Raw genomic sequence first — 26,278 nt, forward strand, 5'->3', positions numbered from 1 at the left:
ATGCTGGACCAAATTAATCTTCATGTAGCGCAACAATTAATCTTTTAAGATCCTTAGAGAGTTCTTTGCCATGAGGTGCCATGTTGGAACTTTCAGTGACCAGTTTGAGAGAGTGTGAGAGCTATACTACAAAATTGAACACACCTATGAGACCTATGCACACCTGAGACCTATTAACATTAATGAGTCACATGACGTTTTGGAAGGAAAATAACAAGCAGTGCTTAATTTGGACATTTAGGGGTGTAGTCTCACATTTGTTTCTGGTGGTTTAGACATTAATGGCTGTATATTAAGTTATTTTGAGGGAAGAATAAATTTACACTGTTACATACGATGCACACAGACTACTTTTTTATCGTGTTAAAGTATCATTTTGAAAAGATACTTAAATACTTAAATATACTTAGATACTTAAATATATGCAGAAATGTGAGGGGTGTTCTCACTTTGCAAAGGCAAAACCCAAATTTGAAACTAAACGCTGATATTTAACACTATTTATTGCTTTAATAATGAGTGTAACAGGAAGCACTTGGGCGGCACAAATAAAATACCATAATTATTTACCAATAAAACTTTTTTTTTGGATAAAATCTTTTGTCTTTTTCATTTGATAGTCCCTCTTACCTTGGGCTTTGGACTGGTTGGCATATGTCTCAGTACCAGGGTTCTTCTACTGTTCTTTCTAGGCTGTGTTTCTCAGCAAGGTGCCAACTTGCTGTCCTCCCCCGGGGAAATCTATTGATCCAGTCTCTATTCCATTAAACCCAACCCAACACACACACACACACACACACACACACACACACACACACACACACACACACACACACACACACACACACACACTGCAGCCCAGCCAAACATCCGGAATATACAAAGCCCCACACCCCACCCCTCCACACACACATACACCTCTGTCCCATGCAGCCGTGGTCAGGAAACCATCTGCTGCGCAGCAGGTAATTGGCTGAGTAGGGCCTACTTAGAGATGATAGCCCAAGGCTGACACAGACACACACCAGGAGATGAGGACCTACGCAGCGATGGTGTCTCGCTCGCTTCGTCTCAACCTCTTCCTGTCACTCTCTCTCTTTTTCTTTCTCTCTGCTTCTCTCAGCTCTTCACCAGCTCAGCTTCCTGGAATCTCTAGAAATGTCCCTGTTACTTTCAGGGAAGGTTTGCATTTAACCTGGAGGTATATTTAGGACTTGTAATTGTTGCTCTGTCTCTGATTGCAGCGCTTGGTGATTGGGATAATTAACACCTTTGCATTCTGAAGATACGGACCCCTAATCATTATCACCTATTCCTGTAGATGCGTATAGGTGCGCTGTTGGTGTCGTAGGGATGTACTGCCCTTCAAAGTTTTAAGTGTCACCTGCTTGGTAGAGTAGGCAGTGGGCGGTTTGATCTAACATCTACAGAATCGCTCAAACTGTGGTATGGGTACCGCTGGTGGTACTCGAAGGATCCTAAGGTGGTACACTAGATAACCTCAGAAAAAAACTGCTTAGATTAAAATAGTAAGGACTAAAATCGATAAAGTTTCCACCTGTAAACTTCCTAACATTACATTTGTTTATGTTTAGTTCAGAGCTACAGTTTTATCATTATTAACATCAGTTTCATTGGCCGTAGAGTACAACTCTGTGGAACGCCACAAGATATGCTCTTGTCAACCAACAAGGTCAACCAACAGTCATAAACAGTTCACAACAGTTGTTAATAGACAGTTATAAGACAGTACACCACAGTTCACTGCTTTAGTTTACTATCTAAATCCTAATTCTGAGATTCTTAGTAGAAATACCATATTAACCAGAAAGAGTAATCAATGAAACAACTTACCACATTAACTTACAGATGGCAAAAGTGGGCAATGGCAAGATATAAAATACAGTATACAGCTCTGTAAAAAAAATAATATTTTCTTTGCATTATTTGAGGTCTGAAAATTCTGCATCATTTTTGGTATTTCAGCCATTTCTCATTTTCTGTAATTAAATGCTCTAAATGACAGTATGGAATTTAGAAGAAATGTAGTTCCGTAGTTCATAGAAAACTTCAGAAACTAAAGTGGTCTCTTATTTTTTTTCAAGAGCTGTATATCTAGTTTACTGTGTATAAGCATGTGAAATGGATGGTAGATGGTACTTGGAGGTTTTTGTTTGGTAATTGTTGGTACATGGTCTTAAAAGTTTGAGAACCACTTTTGCATGCTATTCAGGGCCATAAAGACATGTTATGAAGGCTATAAAATAATGTTATAGCAATTTTAGGCATTTCGTGATTTTCTTGGATTTAAAATGTGTTTATGACGAACATCTGTATTGGGAAAAATATTAAATGGTGCACCATCAGCCAGATTCTGGCAGAAGTACCAATAGGAACGAAAAATTAAAGATGATCTTAATTAAGGTCTCTGTAGTTTTTCCTAGACAACAATTAGGTCAGATGAAAAGACAAAGGAGATTTAAGCATAAATTGCCATTTTTTTTACCGTAAAGCAAGACTGACTTTCTCAATACCTGATGCCCTTGCGAGCTGATGGGTGTGGGTCTAGGGCACCTGAACTTGCAGGTCGTTACATTTTGTCCCATACAGAACACAAGGAAGGCAGAGAGAACCTTCATTCACGCTGTTATAACCACGTTAATAATCTAAAACTGTATGAAACACATTGATTAAATGAAAAAAAAAAGTTGCATAGTAAACTACTTTAAACTTTAAATCATCCATTACTATTAAGAGCCAGCTAATCAGATCATTTACCAGGTCTAGATGAGTACATGCAGGTGTACTGGGGCTGGGAACAGTAGGATGGAGATCCAGCAGCCAACAATCATTTTTTCGTATTTTCTTTCTCTTTCCCTCTGCAGGATTCTAGAGCGCTACGTACAAGACCAGATCCCCGGTGCCAAGGTGGTGGTGGAGTCCATCGGGCCGCGGCGGTACGGAGACACGTACGACCAGGAAGATTACACCAAATCCGACCTCATGGTGTACGCCATAGACCCCATGACCAACAGAGCTCTCTCCAGACAGGAGCTGTTCAAGTGAGATCCTTTACTTTACCCAGTTTCTAACCACAGCAGGGTGCTGACGTTTGTTTCCAGTCCTCACCAGCACTGCAAGAGTTCTGCTCCAAGTGTGCACCAGCAGTCGTTCCCACTTATGACAGCAGCCCCAGTTATGCCATTCAATTCTCACACTGTGAAAACAAAAATGTCTTCTTTTTTTTTAAAGAAACTACCCAACATCCATCTTTCACACTGAAATAAGACTGAAATATTGTATTGTTTCTACAATCCTGAATCAGAAAAAGTTGGAACAGAATGGAAAGTGCCCATAAAACAGTGTTTTGTACAATTACCTTGACCTTTATTAACATCCATTTCTTTCTATGTAACACATTCTAAAAAAGTTGGGACGTTTTCTGTAAAATAATTTGCTATTCCTACCAAACGACTGTTCCTTGCTGCTCAGACATGGTCTTTCAATGTTAAGCACTAAGGGCTTAGTGCTGCCACCATGATCAAAAGATTGCAGGTTCGAATCCTGGTTATGCAGCTTGCCATCAGCTGCCGGAGACCCGAGAGAGCACAATTGACCTTGCTCTTTCTGGGTGGGTACAGTACAGTAGATGGCGCTTTTTTCCACTCATCACTCCTAGGGTGATGTCGATCAGCACAAGGCTTCTGTGAGCTTATGTATAGGAACCAAGTCGCTGCACTTTCCTCAGAGCCGCTGTATACTTAGCAGTGCTGTATCAGCATTAGCATTCTTTGAACAATCTGAAATCAGATAAAGTTGGAACAGAATGGAAAGTTTTATTGTACATAAAACAGTGTTTTGAACAATTACTTTGACCTTTATTAACATCCATTTCTTTGTTTTAGACATGCAACACATTCTAAAAAAGTTGGGATGTTTTCTGTAAAGTAATATTGCTATTCCTACCAAACGATGAAGTGTTTCAGCTCTTATTCTTATCATGTGCAACTCCTTACTCTCTTTTAATGTTAAGCACTAAGGGCTAAGTGCTGCCACTATGATCAAAAGATTCCAGGGTCGAATCCCAGTTATGCAGCTTGCCACCAGCTGCCGGAGACCTGAGAGAGCACAATTGGCCTTGCTCTCTCTGGGTGGGTACAGTAGATGGCGCTTTTTTCCACTCATCACTCCTAGGGTGATGTCGATCAGCACAAGGCATCTGTGAGCTTATGTATCGGAACCGAGTCGCTGTGCTTTCCTCAGAGCCGCTGTATACTTAGCAGTGCTGTATCAGCATTAACGTTCTTTGAACAATCTGAAATCAGATAAAGTTGGAACAGAATGAAAAATGACCTTTATTCCTTCTCCACAACTGATGCTCTGAAACACATTAAAAGGCAAACAATTCAAGTAATTAACTCTTGAGCTGTTAGCACAGCTGTTAACTGAAAGCCAAGAGAAAATGTCAAAGTGTGTAAAGCCGTCATCTAAGCAAGATGTTGCTTGAAGAATCTAAAATATAAAATATATTCTGCTTCGTTTAACACATTTTTATTCACCAAATAATTCCACATTTATCTTAATAGTTTTAATAGTTTTAAGCCATTTTTTTGACTGGCACTGTATATAAATCTGTCTTTTAATTATTTAGCTTATAGGTATAAGGTGCTTGTGTTTAGGTTCCATAACAAAGTATAAATTTTGATCAAATTTGATCAGCAGTAATGCTGTGAAATGTGTGAACATATTTGTGGTGAGGTGTTATCTTGTGAGCGAAGTTAAAAAAATTCCAGCATGATCTTGGTTAGATTGAACCAATATAAAAAAATACCCCACAGCCTCTTTGAAGATGAGCACAGTTTACAGCAAAGCTTGCTGTTCTTCCTCTACTCAGGTTTCTGGATGGAAAGTTGCTGGACATCAATAAGGAGTTCCAGCCCTACCTGGGCCGAGGTGGACGCATCCTGGAGATCCGAACTCCTGACGTGGTTCAGAACGTGAAGAAAGCAGTGCAGTCAGTGGGCTACACAGAAGGAGCTCTGCTGGCCTTGGCCATTATCATCATCATCTGCTGCATCCCAGCCATCCTCATCGTCATTGTCACCTACCGACAGTGAGTACCCACTGGGACAGCGGCCCGAAAATACATTTTAAATAAATGATAATACAAAATTGAAATATGACAGTATGAGATTCAGTTGAGGTTTAATTTAAGGTTATCAAATTTGAATAGTTATAAGGTATCAAACAATTATCAAACAGGGCATGACCAGGCCCAAACATATGTTCATTGGCCACTGGTGGTTTGGGGCTGAAGAATGCCTTTCCTGGGCATGGTGGAGAATTCACATGCCTTATTTTTGGGCAGTGAAACCTATTTGTTGGTTTGTGGTCTTTTCCCCCAGGCTACCTTCTCCTATCTGGTTCCCCTGACTTCCCCTGACTTCCCCAACTAAGTTGTGCTGGCTTGGCCTCAGTGTTGAAGGCTGTAAGAGCAAGTTACACATTTCTCGACTATTGACAGTGGCTTTATGCTGGCTGATTGCTACAAAGACCAGTCATGCTCTAATACAGATTATAACATCATCCTTTGTGAATGATGTGTTAATTGTAAATTTGCAAGCAGAGTAAAGACTATGACATTTTAAAGTTACTTTGAAGAGATTAAGTAATTTAGTTGGTTTAGGAAAGCATTATGACCCACACAAGGGTTTTGTGGTGCTAAAATGTTTGTGGACCCTTTAGAACAGGGGTGGGCAACTGGCGGCCCGGGGGCCGCACACGGCCCTCGTCATCACTCAGTGCGGCCCGCGAATAGATCAAAAATAATTTCATAATTTCATAATAAAAAAAAAACAAAAAAAAAAAACAAAAAAAAATGTAATTCTACTTTTGACCGCTAGAGGGCGCTGCCAAACAACCACGAAAATTGACATTGACATCCAGTCCATTGTGAGCCAGCAGGCCAAACCACAGCTCTCTCATTAGCTTCAATAAATGTTGGGCCTCTGTGGTCTAGTTTTCTGCTATTATTGAATGAGCTATTTGCAATCAGTTTTTAAATCTTTTTTGTTCTTTGTTATAAATGAGTTCAAATGCCTTTTGCACTTTTATAAGCAAATGTTTTGTCCTTGTTGCTTATGGAGGACGTGTTATAATGAACTTATTTTACACAGAGGAACTACTGTATTTGCAATCAGTTTTTTAAGCAAACTTTTTGTTCTTTGATATGAAGGACTTCCTTTTTGCACTTTTTTTAAGCAAACGGTTTGTCTTTTGCCGTATTAAAATGCATTAATATGCAGAAAATAGTTGTTGATAAATTTGTTCTTATTGAAAATCATTTGTAGCGTTTTTCATATTCAATTATTTGAAGTGCGAGGTCATGTGGCCCTCCAATGGTCATGCTGAAAAAAATGTGGCCCTCTCCATCATGGAAGTTGCCCCTCCCTGCTTTAGAATTTTCTATATTTCTGCCTAAATATGACCTAAAACAAGTCATAAATACAGATAAAGAAAATTTAGTTAAACAAATGAGACAAAAATATTTTACTTTAATTTTTGCTTGATTGAAGTTTGCTAAAGATCAACTGGACAAGCCAGAAGGCTATTGAAATAATATTTCGTAGAGATCAAAATACAACTTTATATTTTAAATGAAAAGTGTTATGTTTGGACAATGGAAACACTACATTCCAGCATGAGAGCTTTATCCCATCCGTGAAACATGGTGGTGGTAGTATCATGGTTTGCGTGTCTTTTACTTGCCGTAATCTGTTGTACTTGGCCAGAACGGCTTGTCTTCATTGATGCAACAAAAAAATCTGAATTATATCAGAGAATTTTAAAGGAAAATGTCAGGAGATCTGCCAATGAACTAAACCTTCTAAAAGAAGGTGGGTCATGCAGCAGGACAATGACCCTAAGCACACAAGTCGTTCTACTAAAGAATGATTTAAAAAGAATGGCCAAGTCAAAGTCCTGACCTTAATCCAAAGGACCTGAAGTGAGCAGTTAATGTGAGGAAACCAACCAACATCCCAGTTGGAGCTTGGAGCTGTTCTGCATGGAGGAATGAGCTAAAATTTTTCCAAACTGGTGTGCGGGACTGATCAACAGTCACTGTAAACGTTTAGCTGCAGTTATGACTGTAAAGTAAGGAAATCACACCAGATACTGAAAGAAAAGCTTCAATTCAAGATTCAAAGAGTTTATTGTCATGTGATAAAAGTAGAAAATATACAATAGAAAAAGATAAATATATATATATATATATATATATATATATATATATATATATATATATATATATATATATATATATATATATATATATATATATATATATATATATATATATACTTAGTTATATATACTAATTATAATACATATAAAAATGCCCATACTTTTGCCCCTCAGAAATATGTAATATTGGATCATTTTCCTCAATAAATAAATTATAAATGACCAAGAATAATATTTTTGTCAAGGTAGCAATGAATGTCTGATGGTTGACTGTTGTCAGGGATTAAATCAGTTAAGGGTGCACCAGTGATTTACTTTGCCAAGATAGCAATACGCCAGAAATGTAACTGAACACCTGAAATTTACCAGACCACCACATCCATTGGCGTAGATACTGTATATTCATAAGCGTCTTTGCCATTTAAACTGATTTTAATCAATTTAATCGATTAATTAGTTGGGAGCCCTAGTAGTTGGGAGCATGAAATTGTCCAAAATCTCTTGGTATGCTAAAGCGTTAAGAGCTTTAAATTTCCTTTTACTGGAACTAAGAGACTGAGCCCAGATTCTGAAAAACAACCCTATACCATAATCCCCCCTCCACCAAACTTTACACAAACTTTTTTTTTGTTGCATTTGTTTAACAGGGTTATTTTTATCTACTTTTATGACTAGACTAAAGGGTTCACAAACTTTCAAGCACCACTGCATGTCCATGTTGAGAAAATTACTATTCACAATTATTATGTATATTATATATATATATATTATTTTGAGTGGTATACTCAGAGTGAGTCACTTAGTGAATCAGTAGTGGTGGGTAGGTGGATGGTTTCACAGAGCATAATATTTTTTTTTTATGCTTGGCAAACATTGATGCCATATACAGCTGCTGCTTCAGGAGAATCCCTAACCCTAGACATGTGTCTTTCTCTCAAATTCACCATGGTAACGCCTTGGAGAGCAAGCCGGATCTTCTGTTTATTCAGCGTGAAAGCAGATTAATTACTGCCACTGGAGACAGACCAGAGAGCTGGCTGTTACGGTAAAGGGGAGGAAGTGAATGACGGATTCAGAGAGATCAGGAGAGGTCGGAGCAGAGCAGATAAGGGTCTTCCTCTGAGGATCTTCTCTTTATGAAGGAGCAGCATAAAACATAATAACTATAGCAGGAAGGACAAGAGAGGAAATCATCAGTGACCTGCTGCAACTGTGTCAGTGTGAATATATACTCTACAATATATTTCCAAAAGTATTCGCTCATCTGCCTTTGCATGCATATAAACTTGAGTGACATCCCAATAACCCTTTGAACTCTAGGCTGTTTTGGTGTGTTTTTTCTCCGTTTTTGTTTTCAGTTCCTCTTTCAGGTCTTATAAAACAGTAATTATATTAGACAGTCACATGCCCTGATCTCTTTTACTCCAGAAGACATACGGCTGCTCAAAAATATAATCATTTAAAATGTAAAAGGAAGCAGAATTTATATATTTTCCTGGAACTGAAAATGTTTTGCTTAGAAAAAAAAAAAAAAAAAGTGCCTGTTTTTGTTTTTTGCTTATTTTATATGTATAGACTTTAAATATATTTACACCTAAGATATATTTTTAAAAATGGTTAGACTAGAGTGTTTATGAGTTGAGAGCATAAGAATATTGATGATAGTTCTTTACATGGCTTATTAATTATTACTTTGACAAAATACATGGAGAAACAGCATCAGGCGGAGTTATTTCTCTTGATAATGACACCTCTAGGATGCATGTAGATTATTAAAAACTAAAAAATATAAAAAACGTTTAAAATATCCAATAAATTTTGTTCCACTTCACGATTATTTCCCACTTGTTGTTGATTCTTCACAAAAAAAATGTCAATTTCATATCTTTATGTTTGAAGCCTGAAATGTGGCAAAAGGTTGAAAAGTCCAGGGGGGGGGGGGGGGGGGGGGGGGGGCGAATACTTTTGCAAGGCAGTGAATTCGCTGAGCCCCTGAAAGAGACCCATTCTTTCACTAATGATTGTAGACCATGCAGTCTGATGCAAAGGTGCCTGATTAGTGTATACTTATGGCAATATATTATATATTTGGCGCTAATACATTTCCATTTGAATCAGTATGCCAAGAAATATTTTTATTGTATGTTTGAGCTGATATTAAAAATATGTATTTTTTCTTGTTTTCTTTTCCCCCCACAAATGCATTACCTGCAGATTTAAAGAGTAAGTACCAAACTGTGCATGAACCCTAGCTTCAGTGCATGATGCTTTTTTATCATTTATGTGATTTATTTATTGTTAAATGCAGTTATAGACTCCCCAAAATCTATTCAGCATTGTAGAACCATCAGTCTGTCTGCTAAATATTGCCCTCTGAGATGATAAATAAGAGATGTGCTCATGAAGTGTGCTTATGTTCTTTAAGAATGTGGCTGCAGCTCGTATTAATCATTTATGAGAGCATGCATAATTCATTGGCCCGCTGTGAAGATAAGCTGATGCCATAACTTTGTGCAACTTGTTGAATCCATCAAATAAAGGCGACAGGCCGAGTGTGCCAAAACCGCCAGGATCCAAATGGCTCTACCAGCTGGCAAACCCGGCGGCGTGGCCACCAGTAATCTGTACGAGGAACTGGGAGACGGCACCATGTAAGTTTTTACAACACTAACTGATACCTGAATAATCATTAACCCTTCTGTTTCAGTAGGTACTGATCCACAGGCCTGATTAATGTTAAAAACAATACAAAAGATAGGACTGTCAATCAATTAAAACATAAAATGAATTATTTAAACAATTTTTCACATTTTTGTCTTCACACTGAACACTGAACCTTTTAATAAGGAATATTTAAGTGTCATTGTGTCTTTTATATTTTCATTTTCATATTTTCAGCCAGTTTCACCTGTGTGTATGTGGGGGGGGGAGGTTGGGTGTGTGTGTGTTTGTGGGTGTTTGGGTGTGTGTTTGTTGGTAATTGGGTGTGGTGGTGTATGGTTTGTTAGTTGGTGGGTGTTTGTTGGTGTTTGTTGGTGGATGGGTGTTTGTTAGTGGGTGGGTGTTTGTTGGTGATTGTGTGGTTGCTGGTAGGTGGGTGTTTGGGTTGGTGTTGGTGGGTGGGTGTTTGTTGGTGGATGGGTGGTTGTGGGTGGTTGGGGTGGTTGTGTGGATGGGTGTTTGTTAGTGGGTGGGTGTTCGTTGGTGATTGTGTGGGTGTTTGGGTTGGTGTTGGTGGGTGGGTGGGTGTGTGTTGGTGGGTGGGTGAATGCATGTGGTTGGTTGTGGGTGTGGGTGGTTATGGGTGAGTTAGTTGAGATGAGATTTAATTTATATGATCTAAATAAAAGTAATCTACCATCTGAACTCAGCAGTAGTGACCACATGCTTACATCACTAAATAACACAACAAAAATCCCCAGACTCTGGTAAAAGAGTAAATTACAGCAGGATATTGGGGCTAAAACTAGTACATAAAAAATATTTATCTAGGTATAATAGCAGTATTCTCTTTGGAAGGCACTAAATATATATATATATTTTTTTGTTTAGCTGTTTACTGTAAAGCTTTAAGTATATTTTTGTGCAGTCGTTTATGTTTGCAGTTTATTTGCATGAACTAAATATTATGCATTTTAGTACTTTGGTAGATTTTTGTTACATTATTTCTTTTATCACATTATTATTATTTAATACACATTCAGCAACTCTCATATAAGTTACAAAATAGACAAAATTATACAGTTTTTTTTTATTATTTTTGTTGGATGTTTTAAACTGTTTCACTAAATTGCAGATGCAGAAAATGTGTCTGTGGATCTTCAAAAGGTTTAAAAAAGGACATAATTTGTCTAAAGAATGTCTTAAATTCATCTCCCAAAGGTCTTAAAAAAGACACATACAGTAAATACACTACATGTTTTTTTTTTTACATAAATTGAAACGTCCAGATTTCATATACATGTGAGCTTACTCACATTTACTTCCTTTTTTTTTCTTTATATAGCAAAGAAAATCACTATTGTTTCAGGGCCATATCTCCCACCACTAGTCTACATTGATTCTTGAGTTGTCACTGTTGCTTCAGCCTGTTGATAAAAGCAGATTTGCAGTCAGGATGTGCCTCTGTGCTTCTAACGCAATGAGTGTAAACACTTTTCTTCCATCCTAAGACTTCCCCCCTCTAATAGTGAAGTGTTCTTAATGCTTTTTAATGGCACCCTACAGTCAGAGACGCTGTTAAATAATCTAACTCACAGCTGCGTGCTGCTTTAACACACTTCCGCCCAGGTAAGTGTCTAAGTGTCTGGGAGATGGGCCACTATTACCATAATTAAATGTTATATTAAAAGAAAACACAATTAAACTCTAATTAAAAGGAAATGTCCACTTCATGAAATGAAACTTTAAACACCCTTACTGGTTTCTGGAGAAGTGGTGTGAAATCCATATCAGTGTATGCTAATTGGAATGCAAATAGCTGGAATGGAAATAGCTGTTTTGAAATGTAATTAATTTTGTTGATAAGCTGCTGAGTGGCTCGGCGGCAGGGTAGTGCTTGGCTGTAATTAGGAATATTAATGGATAGACATGTCTCAGGTTTTGATTTTTAATGTACCTGTGTCAGGTTTTGGATTTATGGATGTGTGGAAGTTGGAAGTTGGAAAGGAACTTGTTATGTACCTCTACTTTAATTCTGTTTATTTATTCAACCCTGTATCAGAAAAGGTTGGGGTAGTATGGAAAGTGCAAATAATTAAAATTGCAGTTTTTTGGTACATTTATGTTGGCATTTATTCAAATTTTGATAGATATTTTATTATATTTCATGCTTTGTCTGGTCTACTTTTTTAATTTTTTATTTGTTAATATAGACTAGGGGTGGGCGATATGCCCCTAAAATATCACGATATTTCATGGTATTTTTGCGATAACGATACTCTTAGTGATATGACAAAACACTCAATTTAAATATATATATTTAGAGAATACATTACTGCAACTATTAAATTCTACTATTGCATACAGACATAAAAAATACAAGCATTTTATCAGATTTATAACAGAATTCAATGATCCAGAATGTCATGATACTAATAATCCTAATAATACACTTATAAATAAATATCTTCATATATCCAGGATTAAAGTAAAATAAATGATACTGGACAGATACAGTCTCTAGATATAGATATATAATGGGAAATGGTAATATGACGATATTTCATGGTATAATATCGTTCACGATATTCAAAAATGTTGGCGATATTATTGTGTACGATATGATACTGCACACCCCTAATATAGACAGATATATCACTTTATTTTTGCAATGTGAACTCCACAGGTCCAGTCAATAAGTGGAAATAGTACAAAAGTGGTACAAAATTTCCACACTGTTCAATAGTTTTATGTTTATATTAGGGGTGTCACGATTCTCTAAATCCTCGATTCGATTTTATTTCCGATTTTAGGGTCACGATTCGATTTGATTCGATTCTCGAGATGCAAAGTGACACAAGTGATCTGTAATACACCACATTAGGCACTAATGGTCAAATTTAAGTAATTTAATATATATATATATGTAATGCCATCCAGTTGCTTTTTTGGTAGCAGCAGTGTGCACTATTAAAACAGCAATGTGCAACATAACAAAATAAATAATAAAAAATACAGGAACAGTCATGTACAAAATAATAGAACAATTAGAGCCTTAACAAACTGAACTCTATCCTACTATAACAGCTAAACATGAAAAATAAGACTTTAAGACTTTTTCAGTCCCTGAGAATGACAAGTTTTTTTTTATTTAACAAAGATATATTATTAACTTTATCTGAGAGAAAGATGCTCCTTAAGGTACCAAAACTATAAACATATTTGAGGCTAGACAAAACAACTGTTATTTTTATATTTTCAAGTTTTTCTTTAAAAAGATGAGAATGTCCACATTCTCTGGAGAAAGGGCTGCTCTTTGAGCTACAGTGCGCTGCGCCATTTGTGGGAGGGATCGTCGATCCTCTTTTTGACTTCAATGCTCGAGACCATGACATAATTTCATGACACCCTTAGTTTATATGTATTTAAACATAATCTCAGTCAGAATCTAGTTGCAGTCTTGCAGTTAGTGATCCCAAGTCTTTGCAAAATTTTAGTCTGTGACTAAAAAGTCTGTATAGTATCTTGTCCTTAGATGTGAGAGGGTGACAGTCTTCAGTATGTTAAAAGTCTTTTCAGAGTCTTTTTAAGTCGTGTAGTGTATGGACAGGTTTAGGAAGAGTAGAGTATTTATCTAGGGAAATGGGTCCTATGTGTAACCCCAGATGTAAGGAGCCGGTTTCATCTATTTTGCACCAAAAACGAATCTGTCTTTGACCTGTTTACCTCGATTTGATGCTGCCAGTGGTTTAAAGTTACAAACAAATAAGAAGACTTCTCAGATTGTTCTGAAATCTGTTGTAATTGAAGTAGCAAAAAAAAAAGAAGCCTGGAAATAACAGTTCTGTGCAAACACCTCCTACTCTACTGGTCTACTGGTCAGTTCCTGTTTATAGTAAAGATACTCATACTTTACTACAGCTCTATAATCACACCATCAGCACCACCACATCACTCTCTGTCCCATTCATTTCTGAAGATCTTCCTTGTTCTCTTCCTTGTTTCATCTATTTTGTCTTTTTTTTTCTGTCCATTCTTCCCTACCTTGGATATCAGGTCTAAGTAAGTACATCTCAATGCTCTTATTGTTAGCTGCCCAAAGTACAATCAGTTCCGCATAGTGTTGCTTTGTGGTTGTTTTTTTTTTTTTTCTGTAGGCTATGCCCTTTACATGCACATATGAGCTAAAGTAACGCTCTTTAGGGAGTTAATCTATTCACTCTTTGAAGAAGAGAAAATAGAGTTTACTTAACATTTCTTAGTACAACACAAAAAAAGAACTCTGTCACGGACTCTCACCCTCAGGATGCACCAGATTCTAAAATGACTGATTCATACAATCATGTGACACGACTCTGATCAAGGTCACCTGAATTCTAATTATTCCCACCTGATTCACACACTATATACAGTGGGGAAAAATATTTTATACACTGCTGATTATGCAAGTTTTCTCTCCTACACACAGTGGAGAGGACTGTACGTTTTAGCTTCAGTACACAGCAGAGGAGTGGCTCTGTAAGAAGCATTTAAAGGTCTTGGAGTGACCTAGTCTAATCCTAGTCTCCAGACCTGAACCCGATAGAAAATAACTGTAGGTAGCTGAAAGTCAATGTTGCCCAGTGACTAGTTAGTTACTTAGTTAGTTGCTGACCCTGCCTGTTACTGTTTACGATTATGTAAAGTATATCCACTTTTAATTAACACCCTTTTTACTTATCCACCCTTGTCTCATTGTTATCCAGCCATGACATTCCTATTGTCTGTTGGAATCATTTATGTGCGTAATACACCCAATTCCACCAATTTACCCTGCCTCTAAATCACTATCAGTGTGTTTCCTTGGGTATTCAGTTAATACTTAAAAAAGTGATCGGCAACATGCAGTTCTTCAATATTTTTTTATTAGTCACTCAGCTTGATTAGCCATCACTTATTTAGGAAAGGTTATCTTGAGTTTCGTTTATTAATGCAGAATAAATTTACTCTGGTTTCTTTCTGCCAGACTAGTACAGCAGAGAGTAACCACATTGCAGATCAAGAAAAAGCATTGTAAGAAAATGGTAACTTGCTCTTATGACCTATAACACTATGGACAGATAGTCAACCATTGTAAAGTATATCTGAATACCCAAGGGAAGGTAGCCCTAGTGGGCAGGACTATACACTGGGACAGTCCTATTATTCAAATATATGAAAGTCAGAAAACTTTTTGTGTGAGGTACACAGAAATGTTAGGTAGACCCAGGCTTATTTTTAAGTCTTTAAGTTGTTCAGCTTAGCTATTATTTACTCACAATATAAGGTGTACTCTACCCAAACAAAGTGAGTGCAGCTTTTTGCTTCAAATTGCTACAAAGCAGCGAAGGTGAATCAACAGCAGGAGAGTTGAAGCTCCCTCCACAACACCTTAAACTACAAAATATTACACTACCCAAGAGTACTCCAGAACCCTAGCTCTAGGTACCCTAGCTCTACTCTAAATTATAGAATAAACATAAAACATTTAACACTCACACATTTTTCTCAAACTCCAGATATTTGTTGTGCAGTAGCAATCCCTCATGCTGAATTCTGTTCTTCTAAGATTCCTCAGATGTAGCAGCAGTTAATTTGGCTGTGCTTTAGCTACCCAGCTGGTTCTCTCCTCCACTCACCCTCCGCCCACCCTCGCTTCTTCTTCTTCTTCTTCTTCTTCTTCTCCTCTTCAAGCTCTTCTAACTCTGCTTTCTTGTGCCATTGTGGTGAGAACAGGAATAAAAGGTGTGTTCTGGAGGAGGGCGACCGGCAACGGCTGATCAGTTCATTCGCCTCGCGTGCCATCTCAGCGCACAAGCAATCGACAGCTAATGGCATCCTGCTCAACAACCTCCCTCGATCTGAGAGTAACATCACCTTTCTTTCCGACGAGAACCCTCTGACCACCACCAACCCACTGTACCATGATGATGGCAGTGTCAGTAGCCCAGAGCATCTTGGGAAATCCCACTGGCGCCGGGAACTGCTGGGCTTGCACTCGCCTGGCATCAAGGGTCTGAAGAGTTTGCGCTTCCCATCCAGTCGATCGGGCCACTCGTGGACGTTGCCTTCCAGGCTTCGGAAACGTGAGGCAAACGACGTCTTGCGCAACCGACAGGTGGTGATGGACCCTGTACAGTGGGAGCTGCAGCTTCTGAAGATGGAACTTAAGGACAGCAGGGAGCATCTTGATACTTTTGACGGCCTGGTGGATGAGGAATCTGAGCCCAAGCTGACAGTCAAGGAACAAGCCCGGCAATTTGAACAGCAAGCCCTGCAAGAGATGAGGCAGAAACAAGGACGGGACTCCCGTGGTTCCCTCTCTTCTGACTTCTTCCTCTCAACAGCCGATGGACCTCCATCCATTGTCGTGGGAATCGGGAGGGAAGGTGTCCCTCCAGCAATTATAATCACCCAGAGCGAGGGCACTCCACCACCAAGTCACAAGCCTACCCCACCAGGCTTGCGCAAATACGGCAACCTTGCTGCATTCTTTGGGGAGGAGGCCTACGAGGTCAACGTGGAGATAATCCCAGATCCTCCTGATGTCCCTGCGCCTCTTCCACCAACAACTCCTCCACCTCCGCCACCGCCACCACTACCACCACCTCTGCCCACAGTCCCTCAATCTCCTTCCTCTCCTCCCTCTCCTCCCTCCAGTCCTGCTCCAAACCCTGTTCCTCAACCCCCACCACCACCACCACAACCTCACCCCAGTCCTCCACCCCCTCCACCTCTCCCTCCACCCTCCTCCCCTGCTGCTCAAATCGCCTCCCCATTCGTCCTTCCTCCCTTACCCTCAGTAACATCCCTAAGACCGGTGTCCTTACGTCCCCCACCACCGCCCCTCCCGTCCGAGCCAGGGCCCCCCAAGAAAGAACTCAAAGGGATCCTTAAGAACATCCAGAACATAGCGGACATAGAGAAATCCGTTGCCAGCATGTACAGTCAAATAGACAAAAAGCAGCGGATACCAAAGACGGCGCCAAAGCCTCAGGTGTCCTTGGAGTCGGAGACAGGTGAGCCAGAAGTGGAGCGCCTACAGGAACCAGAGAAGCGCATCAACCCAAACATGGACTCCCTTGTGGAAGAGCTGGAGAAACGCTTCCCATCTCAGTCCACCGTTCTGTGACTCTCTCTTTCTCTGTCTGTCTCTCTCGTTCCGTCTCTGTCTCCTTTTCCCTCATCGGTCTCTCCCATCTTTCAGTGACTTATTTGATATCCTCAGATATGTTGTATTGTTTTTACTCAAGTCATTTTTACCACTATATTTTCACATTGCTGTCATGTCATGTATACTTTGCTCAAGATCTCATTCGCTTTTGAACATGGACCACATTTAACCAGTTCAGAGAGGCAAAGCTGTTACAGTGAAGAATAAAAAAAATGTGTTTCATGATTTAGAGCATTTGATTAGAGTGATTAGAGTGTTAGTCGATTTTGTACAGACACTAAATTACACTAAATGTCCAAAAGGACATATGCAGGAACCTGGACATCCTTTGTTATGTCTCAAAACAAGGGTAAGGATGGGGAGTTACTAAACTTTTACAACAGTTCTCAAACAGTTACAACCACTACAATCCCTAGTGGAAATGTTTTATAATGTAAAGCATTTAAAAAGGCCACTCTAAAGTATCGAATATGGTGCTGGTGCCCCCTCATACAAACCATGTGTGTGTCCGCAAATGATCATACGTGACCCTGTTTTTTTTTTACCTGGTCATTTCATATGTCTTAAGTAACAGAATTATACCTGGATAAGACCAAGCCACATGAAAAGGCGCACACCCAAGATGCATTTCAATCAAAAACAAACCTGATTACTCAAACTACTTTTAACATTTGTGACACATGTACTATATACAGTACATATAGGCATGTAAATGGATATATCACTTTAAGATGCATTTGCAGTTGGGTTGCAACTGAAAACCCAAGAAATAACTGCTGTGCAATGGGCTAATTTGCATATTTCCATCCTACATAGCAGTCAAATTTCAGTTTGACTAACTAAAGATGCATTTGACTACCAAGTGCAAGTGTACTGTGTGTGGCTAAGGTTTAAAGTCCAGATACTAATCACATTAAGTGACCATGTATGAACATGGGTTTTTGTGATCAAGAAATGCACCTTAGTACCTGTTTACACCTGGGATTAAGGGTAATAATTATTTTGCTCAACTGCTTTGTAGACCTTCCAATGCAGCCAGATAAATCAAAAAACTGTTCTCATGATTCACTCTATAGAACATAGTCTCCACTGCTCTAGAGTCCAGTGGCACCATGCTTTACACCACTGCACCATGATTTGCATTGCACTGTTTGGTGATGTAATGCTTGAATGGAGCTGTTCGGCCATGAAAACATGCCTAGGTGTTTTGTTTTATATGCTTGTGCCCACGGAAGTGGTACTTATAGTGTATTATAGCACATACAATCTTTAAAATAAAACAAAAAGCATGTTAATGCCAGGTGTAAACAGGCTCTTGAAATAGCTGAATTCACTACTTATATAGGGGGTGTCTGCACACTTTGGACATTTAGTGTATTTCCTTGTCTATTGGACTTTTCTTATTCTCGTGCTCCTGAAAATTGGGTTATACTTTAGTCCTGCTGCACTGAATAAATGTCCTCCATAAAGCTTTTTGTTGAGTACACTGCATGCTCTCGTCTCTAACTTTCCCCCATCTTTCTTTTTGTCTCTGTTTCTCTCTCACACTTTCTGTTTTGTGTTTGCACAGCCTGTACAGGTTTGCAGCTTCATGCATTATGTAAAGAGTTTCAAAACAAAGTCTTGTGGCTCACATACGGGCCAGAAAACCTTTAAACTCTCTCCGCTTTGATGCCAAGAATGAAAAGGTAGAAACTGCCCCACCATTTTGGAAGCAAGATTGATTACCACTAGCTGAAGACTCACGTCACTCACGATATTACACTTCTCTGCATTTCATTTATTTATGAAGCACACCATTAGAAAAACACTGTGACTCACTGACAGCAGAGAGACCTGAATCCCAAGGGATGCATCTGTGCAGAGCATGAAACACCGACTGAAGGAGCACTGAACCTGACTGAGGGAACACTGACTGAAGAAACATTGACCCAATGAACACTGACTAAAGTAACACTGACTGAGAGAACACTGACTGAGGGAACACTGACTAAAGTAACACTGACTGAGGGAACACTGACTGAGGGAACACTGACTAAAGAAACATTGACCCAATGAACACTGACTAAAGTAACACTGACTGAGGGAACACTGACTGAGGGAACACTGACTAAAGAAACATTGACCCAATGAACACTGACTAAAGTAACACTGATTGAGGGAACACTGACTTAAGAAACATTGACCCAATGAACACTGACTAAAGTAACACTGACTGAGGGAACACTGACTGAAGGAACACTGACTAAAGAAACATTGACCCAATGAACACTGACTAAAGTAACACTGACTGAGGGAACACTGACTGAGGGAACACTGACTAAAGAAACATTGACCCAATGAACACTGACTAAAGTAACACTGACTGAGGGAACACTGACTGAGGGAACACTGACTGAGGGAACACTGACTGAGGGAACACTGACTAAAGAAACATTGACCCAATGAACACTGACTGAGGGAACACTGACTTAAGAAACATTGACCCAATGAACACTGACTAAAGTGACACTGACTGAGGGAACACTGACTAAAGAAACATTGACCCAATGAACACTGACTAAAGTAACACTGACTGAGAGAACACTGACTGAGGGAACACTGACTAAAGAAACATTGACCCAATGAACACTGACTAAAGTAACACTGACTGAGAGAACACTGACTGAGGGAACACTGACTAAAGAAACATTGACCCAATGAACACTGACTAAAGTAACACTGATTGAGGGAACACTGACTTAAGAAACATTGACCCAATGAACACTGACTAAAGTAACACTGACTGAGGGAACACTGACTGAAGGAACACTGACTAAAGAAACATTGACCCAATGAACACTGACTAAAGTAACACTGACTGAGGGAACACTGACTGAGGGAACACTGACTAAAGAAACATTGACCCAATGAACACTGACTAAAGTAACACTGACTGAGATAACACTGACTGAAGGAACACTGACTAAAGAAACATTGACCCAATGAACACTGACTAAAGTAACACTGACTGAGGGAACACTGACTTAAGAAACATTGACCCAATGAACACTGACTAAAGTAACACTGACTGAGGGAACACTGACTGAAGGAACACTGACTAAAGAAACATTGACCCAATGAACACTGACTAAAGTAACACTGACTGAGGGAACACTGATTGAGGGAACACTGACTGTAGAACACAGATTGAGGGAACACTGACTCAGGGAACACTGACTGAGGAACACTGATTGAGGGAACACAGACTGAAGGAGCCTTGACTTAATGAACACTGCCTGAAGGAACTCTTCACATGATCACTAACACTGGATCACTGACTGAGGATCACTGAATGACAAACCATTGACTAGGGAACGCTGGTTGTAGACACATTGACTCAACGGACACTAACTGGAAGGAACACTGAAGGGATCACTGACTGTAGGAATACTAATTGAAGTGAACTGAACACTGACTGAAGGAACAAAGACTCTAGGAACACCAACTGTAGGACCAGTTGACTCAAAGGACACTGACTGAAGAAACACTGACTGAAGGAGCACTGACTGAGGGAACACTTACTGAGAAACACTGACTGAAGGAATACTGACTGAGGGAACACTGAATGAGGTAACACTGACTGAAGGGACACTGACTGAGGGAACACAGATTCTAGGAACACTGACTGAAAGAACACTAATTGAAGTGAATTAAACCTGACTACTGTAAGTGAACACTGAGTATAGGAACACTGAATAAAAGAACACTGATGAAGGAACACTGACTGGAAGGAACAAAAACTTCTAGGAATACCAACAGTATGACTACTTGACTCAAGGGACACTGACTAAAAAAACACTGACTGAAGGAACATTGATTAAAGAAACATTGACTGAAGAAACATTGATTTAAGGAACACTGACTTAAGAACGACTAAGGGGACCCTGCTTTGAAGGAACACAGCCTGAAGGAACACTGACTGAAGAAACATTGATTTAATGGACACTGACTCAATAATCACTGACTGAAGGAACACTTACTAAAGAAATGCTGACTGAAGAAACATTGAATCAAGGAACACTGACTAAAGGAGCACTGACTCAAGGGACACTGACTAAAGGAACACTGACTCAATAAACACTGACTCAAAGGAACACTGACTAAAGGAACACTGACTAAAGGAACACTGACTCAATAAACACTGACTCAAAGGAACACTGACTAAAGGAACACTGACTAAAGGAACACTGACTCAATAAACACTGACTCAAGGAACACTGACTAAAGGAACACTGACTAAAGGAACACTGACTAAAGGAACACGGACTCAAGGAACACTGACTCAAGGAACACTGACTAAAGGAACACTGACTAAAGGAACACTGACTCAAGGGACACTCACTAAAGGAACACTGACTCAAGGAACACTGACTAAAGGAACACTAACTCAAGGAACACTGACTCAAGGAACACTGACTAAAGGAACATTGACTAAAGGAACATTGACTAAAGGAACACTGATTTAAGGAACACTGACTCAAGGATCACTGACTAAAAGAACACTGGCTCAAGGAACACTGACTAAAGGAACACTGAATGAAGGAACACTGACTAAAGGAACACTGACTAAAGGAACATTGACTAAAGGAACATTGACTAAAGAAAGGGACACTAACTCAAGGAACACGGACTAAAGGAACACGGACTAAAGGAACACGGACTAAAGGAACATTGACTAAAGAAAGGAACACTAACTCAAGGAACACTGACTCAAGGAACACTGACTAAAGGAACACTGACTCAAGGAACACTCACTAAAGGAACACTGACTCAAGGAACACTGACTAAAGGAACACTGACTGAAGGAACACTGACTGAAGGAACACTGACTAAAGGAACACTGACTAAAGAAAGGAACACTAACTCAAGGAACACTGACTAAAGGAACACGGACTAAAGGAACATTGACTAAAGAAAGGAACACTAACTCAAGGAACACTGACACAAGGAACACTGACTAAAGGAACACTGACTAAAGGAACACTAAATCAAGGAACACTGACTAAAGGAACACTAAATCAAGGAACACTGACTAAAGGAACACTAAATCAAGGAACACTGACTAAAGGAACACTGTCTAAAGGAACACTGACTCGAGGGACACTGACTCAAGGGACACTGACTAAAGGAACACTGACTAAAGGAACATTGACTAAAGAAAGGAACACTAACTCAAGGAACACTAACTCAAGGAACACTAACTCAAGGAACACTGACTCAAGGAACACTGACTAAAGGAACATTGACTAAAGAAAGGAACACTAACTCAAGGAACACTGACTCAAGGAACACTGACTAAAGGAACACTGACTAAAGGAACACTGACTAAAGGAACACTCACTAAAGGAACACTGACTCAAGGAACACTGACTCAAGGGACACTGACTAAAGGAACACTGACTAAAGGAACATTGACTAAAGAAAGGAACACTAACTCAAGGAACACTAACTCAAGGAACACTAACTCAAGGAACACTGACTCAAGGAACACTGACTAAAGGAACATTGACTAAAGAAAGGAACACTAACTCAAGGAACACTGACTCAAGGAACACTGACTAAAGGAACACTGACTAAAGGAACACTGACTAAAGAAAGGAACACTAACTCAAGAAACACTGCAAGAAACACTGACTAAAGGAACATTGACTCAAGGAACACTGACTCACGGAGCACTAACTCAAGGGACACTGTCTGAGAAACACTGACTATTGCAAACTGAACCCGTCTCAGAGTTAAATGCCTTGATGTTCCAGGGCTCTGCACACCTTGGCTGTTACAGGTACTAATCGACTTGACGAGTCTGAATTTGGATGCTTTTAATTACAGATCTAATCAATCATGGATGTGCCCTTTGCCTCCTGGCCCCTGTCTCGTCTTTCAAACGGCAACGTGGCGCTTTTGATTCACCCGCTGTCTTCTTAATCCCAACTTTAATTAGCGCTCGGCTAATGAATGGGTTCTGCAACACGACAGATGATTCCTGTCGGCTTCCATCAACACACGGCCGCCATCCACCGGTTTGTGTTTCATTTCTTTAGCCTTGTATTGTAGGGTGTTCTGGAGTTTCTCGTCACTCCTCTTGTGCAGTTCTCTCCTTTTATTTTGAGGGTAAATTCAGTCTACCCAAGTTGCGTCATCTTTCACTACCCCCTTCACTATATACTGCGCTCGCCTGACTTTTTTATAGGTTCTGTGGTGCTCTGTTCTCCAGTAAGATGTTGCCGGGATTGCTATCGTGACGCATTTGCAGACTAGGGCGCAAAACAACTGACATCTTTACTGCTCTCAAAAGAGTCGGGAAACTCGGTAAAAGCAATCAAACAAAAGTAGTGTAGTAGTGACTTCAGGAAGTCAGGAAATGCTTAGTCATCTGTTCCTGTGTGGATTTCACTGCATATAAGCCAAACCAAGCCGGGGACAGATTTGGAGACTTTTCTTTTATTATCATATAATTAAAGCAATAGCATAGGGCAGCGTGCTAGTACCTTTTCAAATTATTATGTAGATTATATACTAAAAAATACAGCTGATGTAAGAGTTTTTAATGCTGTCCCTACAGGCTACAAAGGAGAATTCACAGGCTCAATCTCCCTGTGTGGACATTCAGAGTTTGGTCAAAGGCAGTACAGTGCTGGAGAGAAGTACTCTGCATATGCTGTCCAAAGACAAATATATATTTCCAACAGTAACAGTCATTTGGCCATGAGTTAAATACAGTGTTTATTAATTATTTTATTAACCTATGAATTGTAGATTAATACTGAAGTCATTCAAACTAGAAAGTGTATAGCCCTATTTGAGTAAGGTTCTAATACATATAATGACAAGAACTACTCAGCTAAATAAAGAAACTTTATAAATATTCTCAAGTGCAGTCGCAAAGACCATCAAAATCATTGTGATGGAACTGGCACTCATCAGGACCGTCCAAGAAAAGGAAGAGCAGGAGTTATCTCTGTTGCACAGGATACATTCTTCAGAGTTACTCCAGATAAGAGCACCTAAATGCGTCACAGAGTATTTTGGTTTGTTTAACACTTGTAAGTTCCTCATGTGTTCCTTCGTAGTCTTAATGACTTCAGTATTAATTTACAACTTAGAAAAAAATAAACATAAAATAAGGAAACCCTCATATAAAATAAAAACATTGGTAACACTTTACTTGGATGGTCCATTTTATGGCCTTGTTGATGCTCAACTGACATTCAACTAACACTAAACTGAATGTCCATTAAATTGAACTTAACCCTATGTTGAATGTAAATTATTCAAAATAGAACCTAACCCTACACCTAACCCTAACCTTAACCCTTAATCAACCCTAAAATCAAACCCTACACCTAACCCTAACCTTAACCCTTAATCAACCCTAAAATCAAACCCTACACCTAACCCTAACCTTAACCCTTAATCAACCATAAAATCAAACCCTACATCTAACCCTTACCCTAATCTTAACCTAAACTTAAAATCTAACCCTACACCTAACCCTAACCTTAACCCTTAATCAACCCTAAAATCAAACCCTACACCTAACCCTAACCTTAACCCTTAATCAACCCTAAAATCTAACCCTAACCTTTACCTTAACCTAAGCTTAAAATCTACCTCTAAACCCAATCCTAAAATATTAAGATAAGCGTTTGGATTAGAGTTGAATGTAGGGTTATATTCAATAGACAATCATTTACTTTCACCTTTTAGTTAATTTGCATTTAATAGACATGTAGTTCAATGTAAGTTGAATGTCAGTTGGGCATCAAATAGGCCATCAAAATGGACCATCCAAGTAAAGTGTTACCAAAACATTTTGGCAGATGGGGAATACAATTTTAGACACAAGCTGTGGAGGAAGGGGGAAAATGGTTATGTTATGTCACCAACATGGCAGCCATCTTGAATGCCAGCGTCATGGATTCAACCTCAGATTTTTAAATGGCAAGGTAGGTGTGACACATCAAACTGGTAGAAAAAGGACTTTGGGTTTCACATTAGAAGTATAGATACCAGGGTTTAAAATACTTCTGTAGAAGTTGAAGAAGTATCAACTCAAGCTTTTTTACTCAAGTAAAAGAGTAAAAGTACTGGTTTCAAAACTATTAAAATATAAAAGGGAAAGCAATGTAACATGTGCAGGTGTGATGGATCACAGTATAAACCGATTGGGTGTCGGAATGGTAGATGTTTATACTTCTGTACATCCAATCACAATCAGATTCACTCTATCTGGATGGAGAGATTTATCTGGATAGGGGTTTTATTGAACGATGAGAAGCCGGAATGAAAATAAGCTGAAATGAAATAGGAGTAATGAGGCTATTTTTAGAAAGTTCAGATAATTGTGTGAAAATGTAAAAAGTAGAAGTAAAAAGTTGTCTAAAAAATAATTACTCCAGTAAAGTAAAGATAACCAACATTTCTACTGAGTATTTGTAAGTATCTAAGTATCTAAGTAAGGCAACAAAGTATTTGTACTCAGTTAATTGAAAGCTGAAAAAACAACATTATTTATATTCACAAAATAAACTAATAATTGTCTTGTCATATTGTTCATTTCATTGTACTTGTTTGTACTTTGACTTAAAAGGAAACATAACTGTTCTTTATAACAACCTTTTGTAAAGGTTATGTACTAAACGCATTAGGCTCTTTATGTACACCTACACCTCAGTTTCCTCTCTCATAATTACACTACTATTAGAATTATCGTCAGTTTTATAGGCCCTAATATAGAACCCTGTGGGACTCCATGAGATATTTTAAACCAGATAGTTACTGAATAATTCACAGTATTTTCTGCATTAGGATTATTAGCTGAATAATAACTCTAGTGTTTAAGAGGGTAACGTTCCATCAGTGAAGGAAGATGAGCGAATTTAAATGCACCACACCATACCATGACTTAACTGTAAATAAAGCATAAAGCATCTATAGAGTGGATCAGGCCAGTGAGGGTTTGCGTCTGAACAGTATCTGGGTTTATGTTTGTTGACCACCAAACTTCTAATTGGAAAAAGGTAAAAACTATGGTTTATCTAAAGTGCTGCATCTACTGTTCTACAAACACCTAACAGTCTGTTTTCAATCTCAAAGGGTTCCATTTAGGGAAAATGCCACCTCTCACATTTTCTTTAC

At 38.9% G+C, this 26,278-nt stretch overlaps 1 protein-coding gene across 2 annotated transcripts in view; it reads left to right on the forward strand.

Moving 5' to 3' along the window:
• pcdh15b (protocadherin-related 15b) overlaps window positions 1-26,278 on the forward strand; it is a 459,821-nt gene that overhangs the window by 410,771 nt on the left and 22,772 nt on the right. The window contains exons 30-33 of one of the 2 annotated variants that reach the window (XM_049464765.1): window positions 2,886-3,062; window positions 4,895-5,113; window positions 7,201-7,209; window positions 9,786-9,896. In XM_049464765.1, coding sequence (XP_049320722.1) covers window positions 2,886-3,062; window positions 4,895-5,113; window positions 7,201-7,209; window positions 9,786-9,896 — 516 coding nt within the window. Of the gene's footprint in view, window positions 1-2,885; window positions 3,063-4,894; window positions 5,345-7,200; window positions 7,210-9,785; window positions 9,897-26,278 lie in introns of those variants that run through there. The other variant, XM_049464764.1, reaches the window with a different exon arrangement.

The sequence above is a fragment of the Astyanax mexicanus genome, chromosome 15 (genome assembly GCF_023375975.1).
Source record: "Astyanax mexicanus isolate ESR-SI-001 chromosome 15, AstMex3_surface, whole genome shotgun sequence".
NCBI classification, from domain to species: domain Eukaryota; kingdom Metazoa; phylum Chordata; class Actinopteri; order Characiformes; family Acestrorhamphidae; genus Astyanax; species Astyanax mexicanus.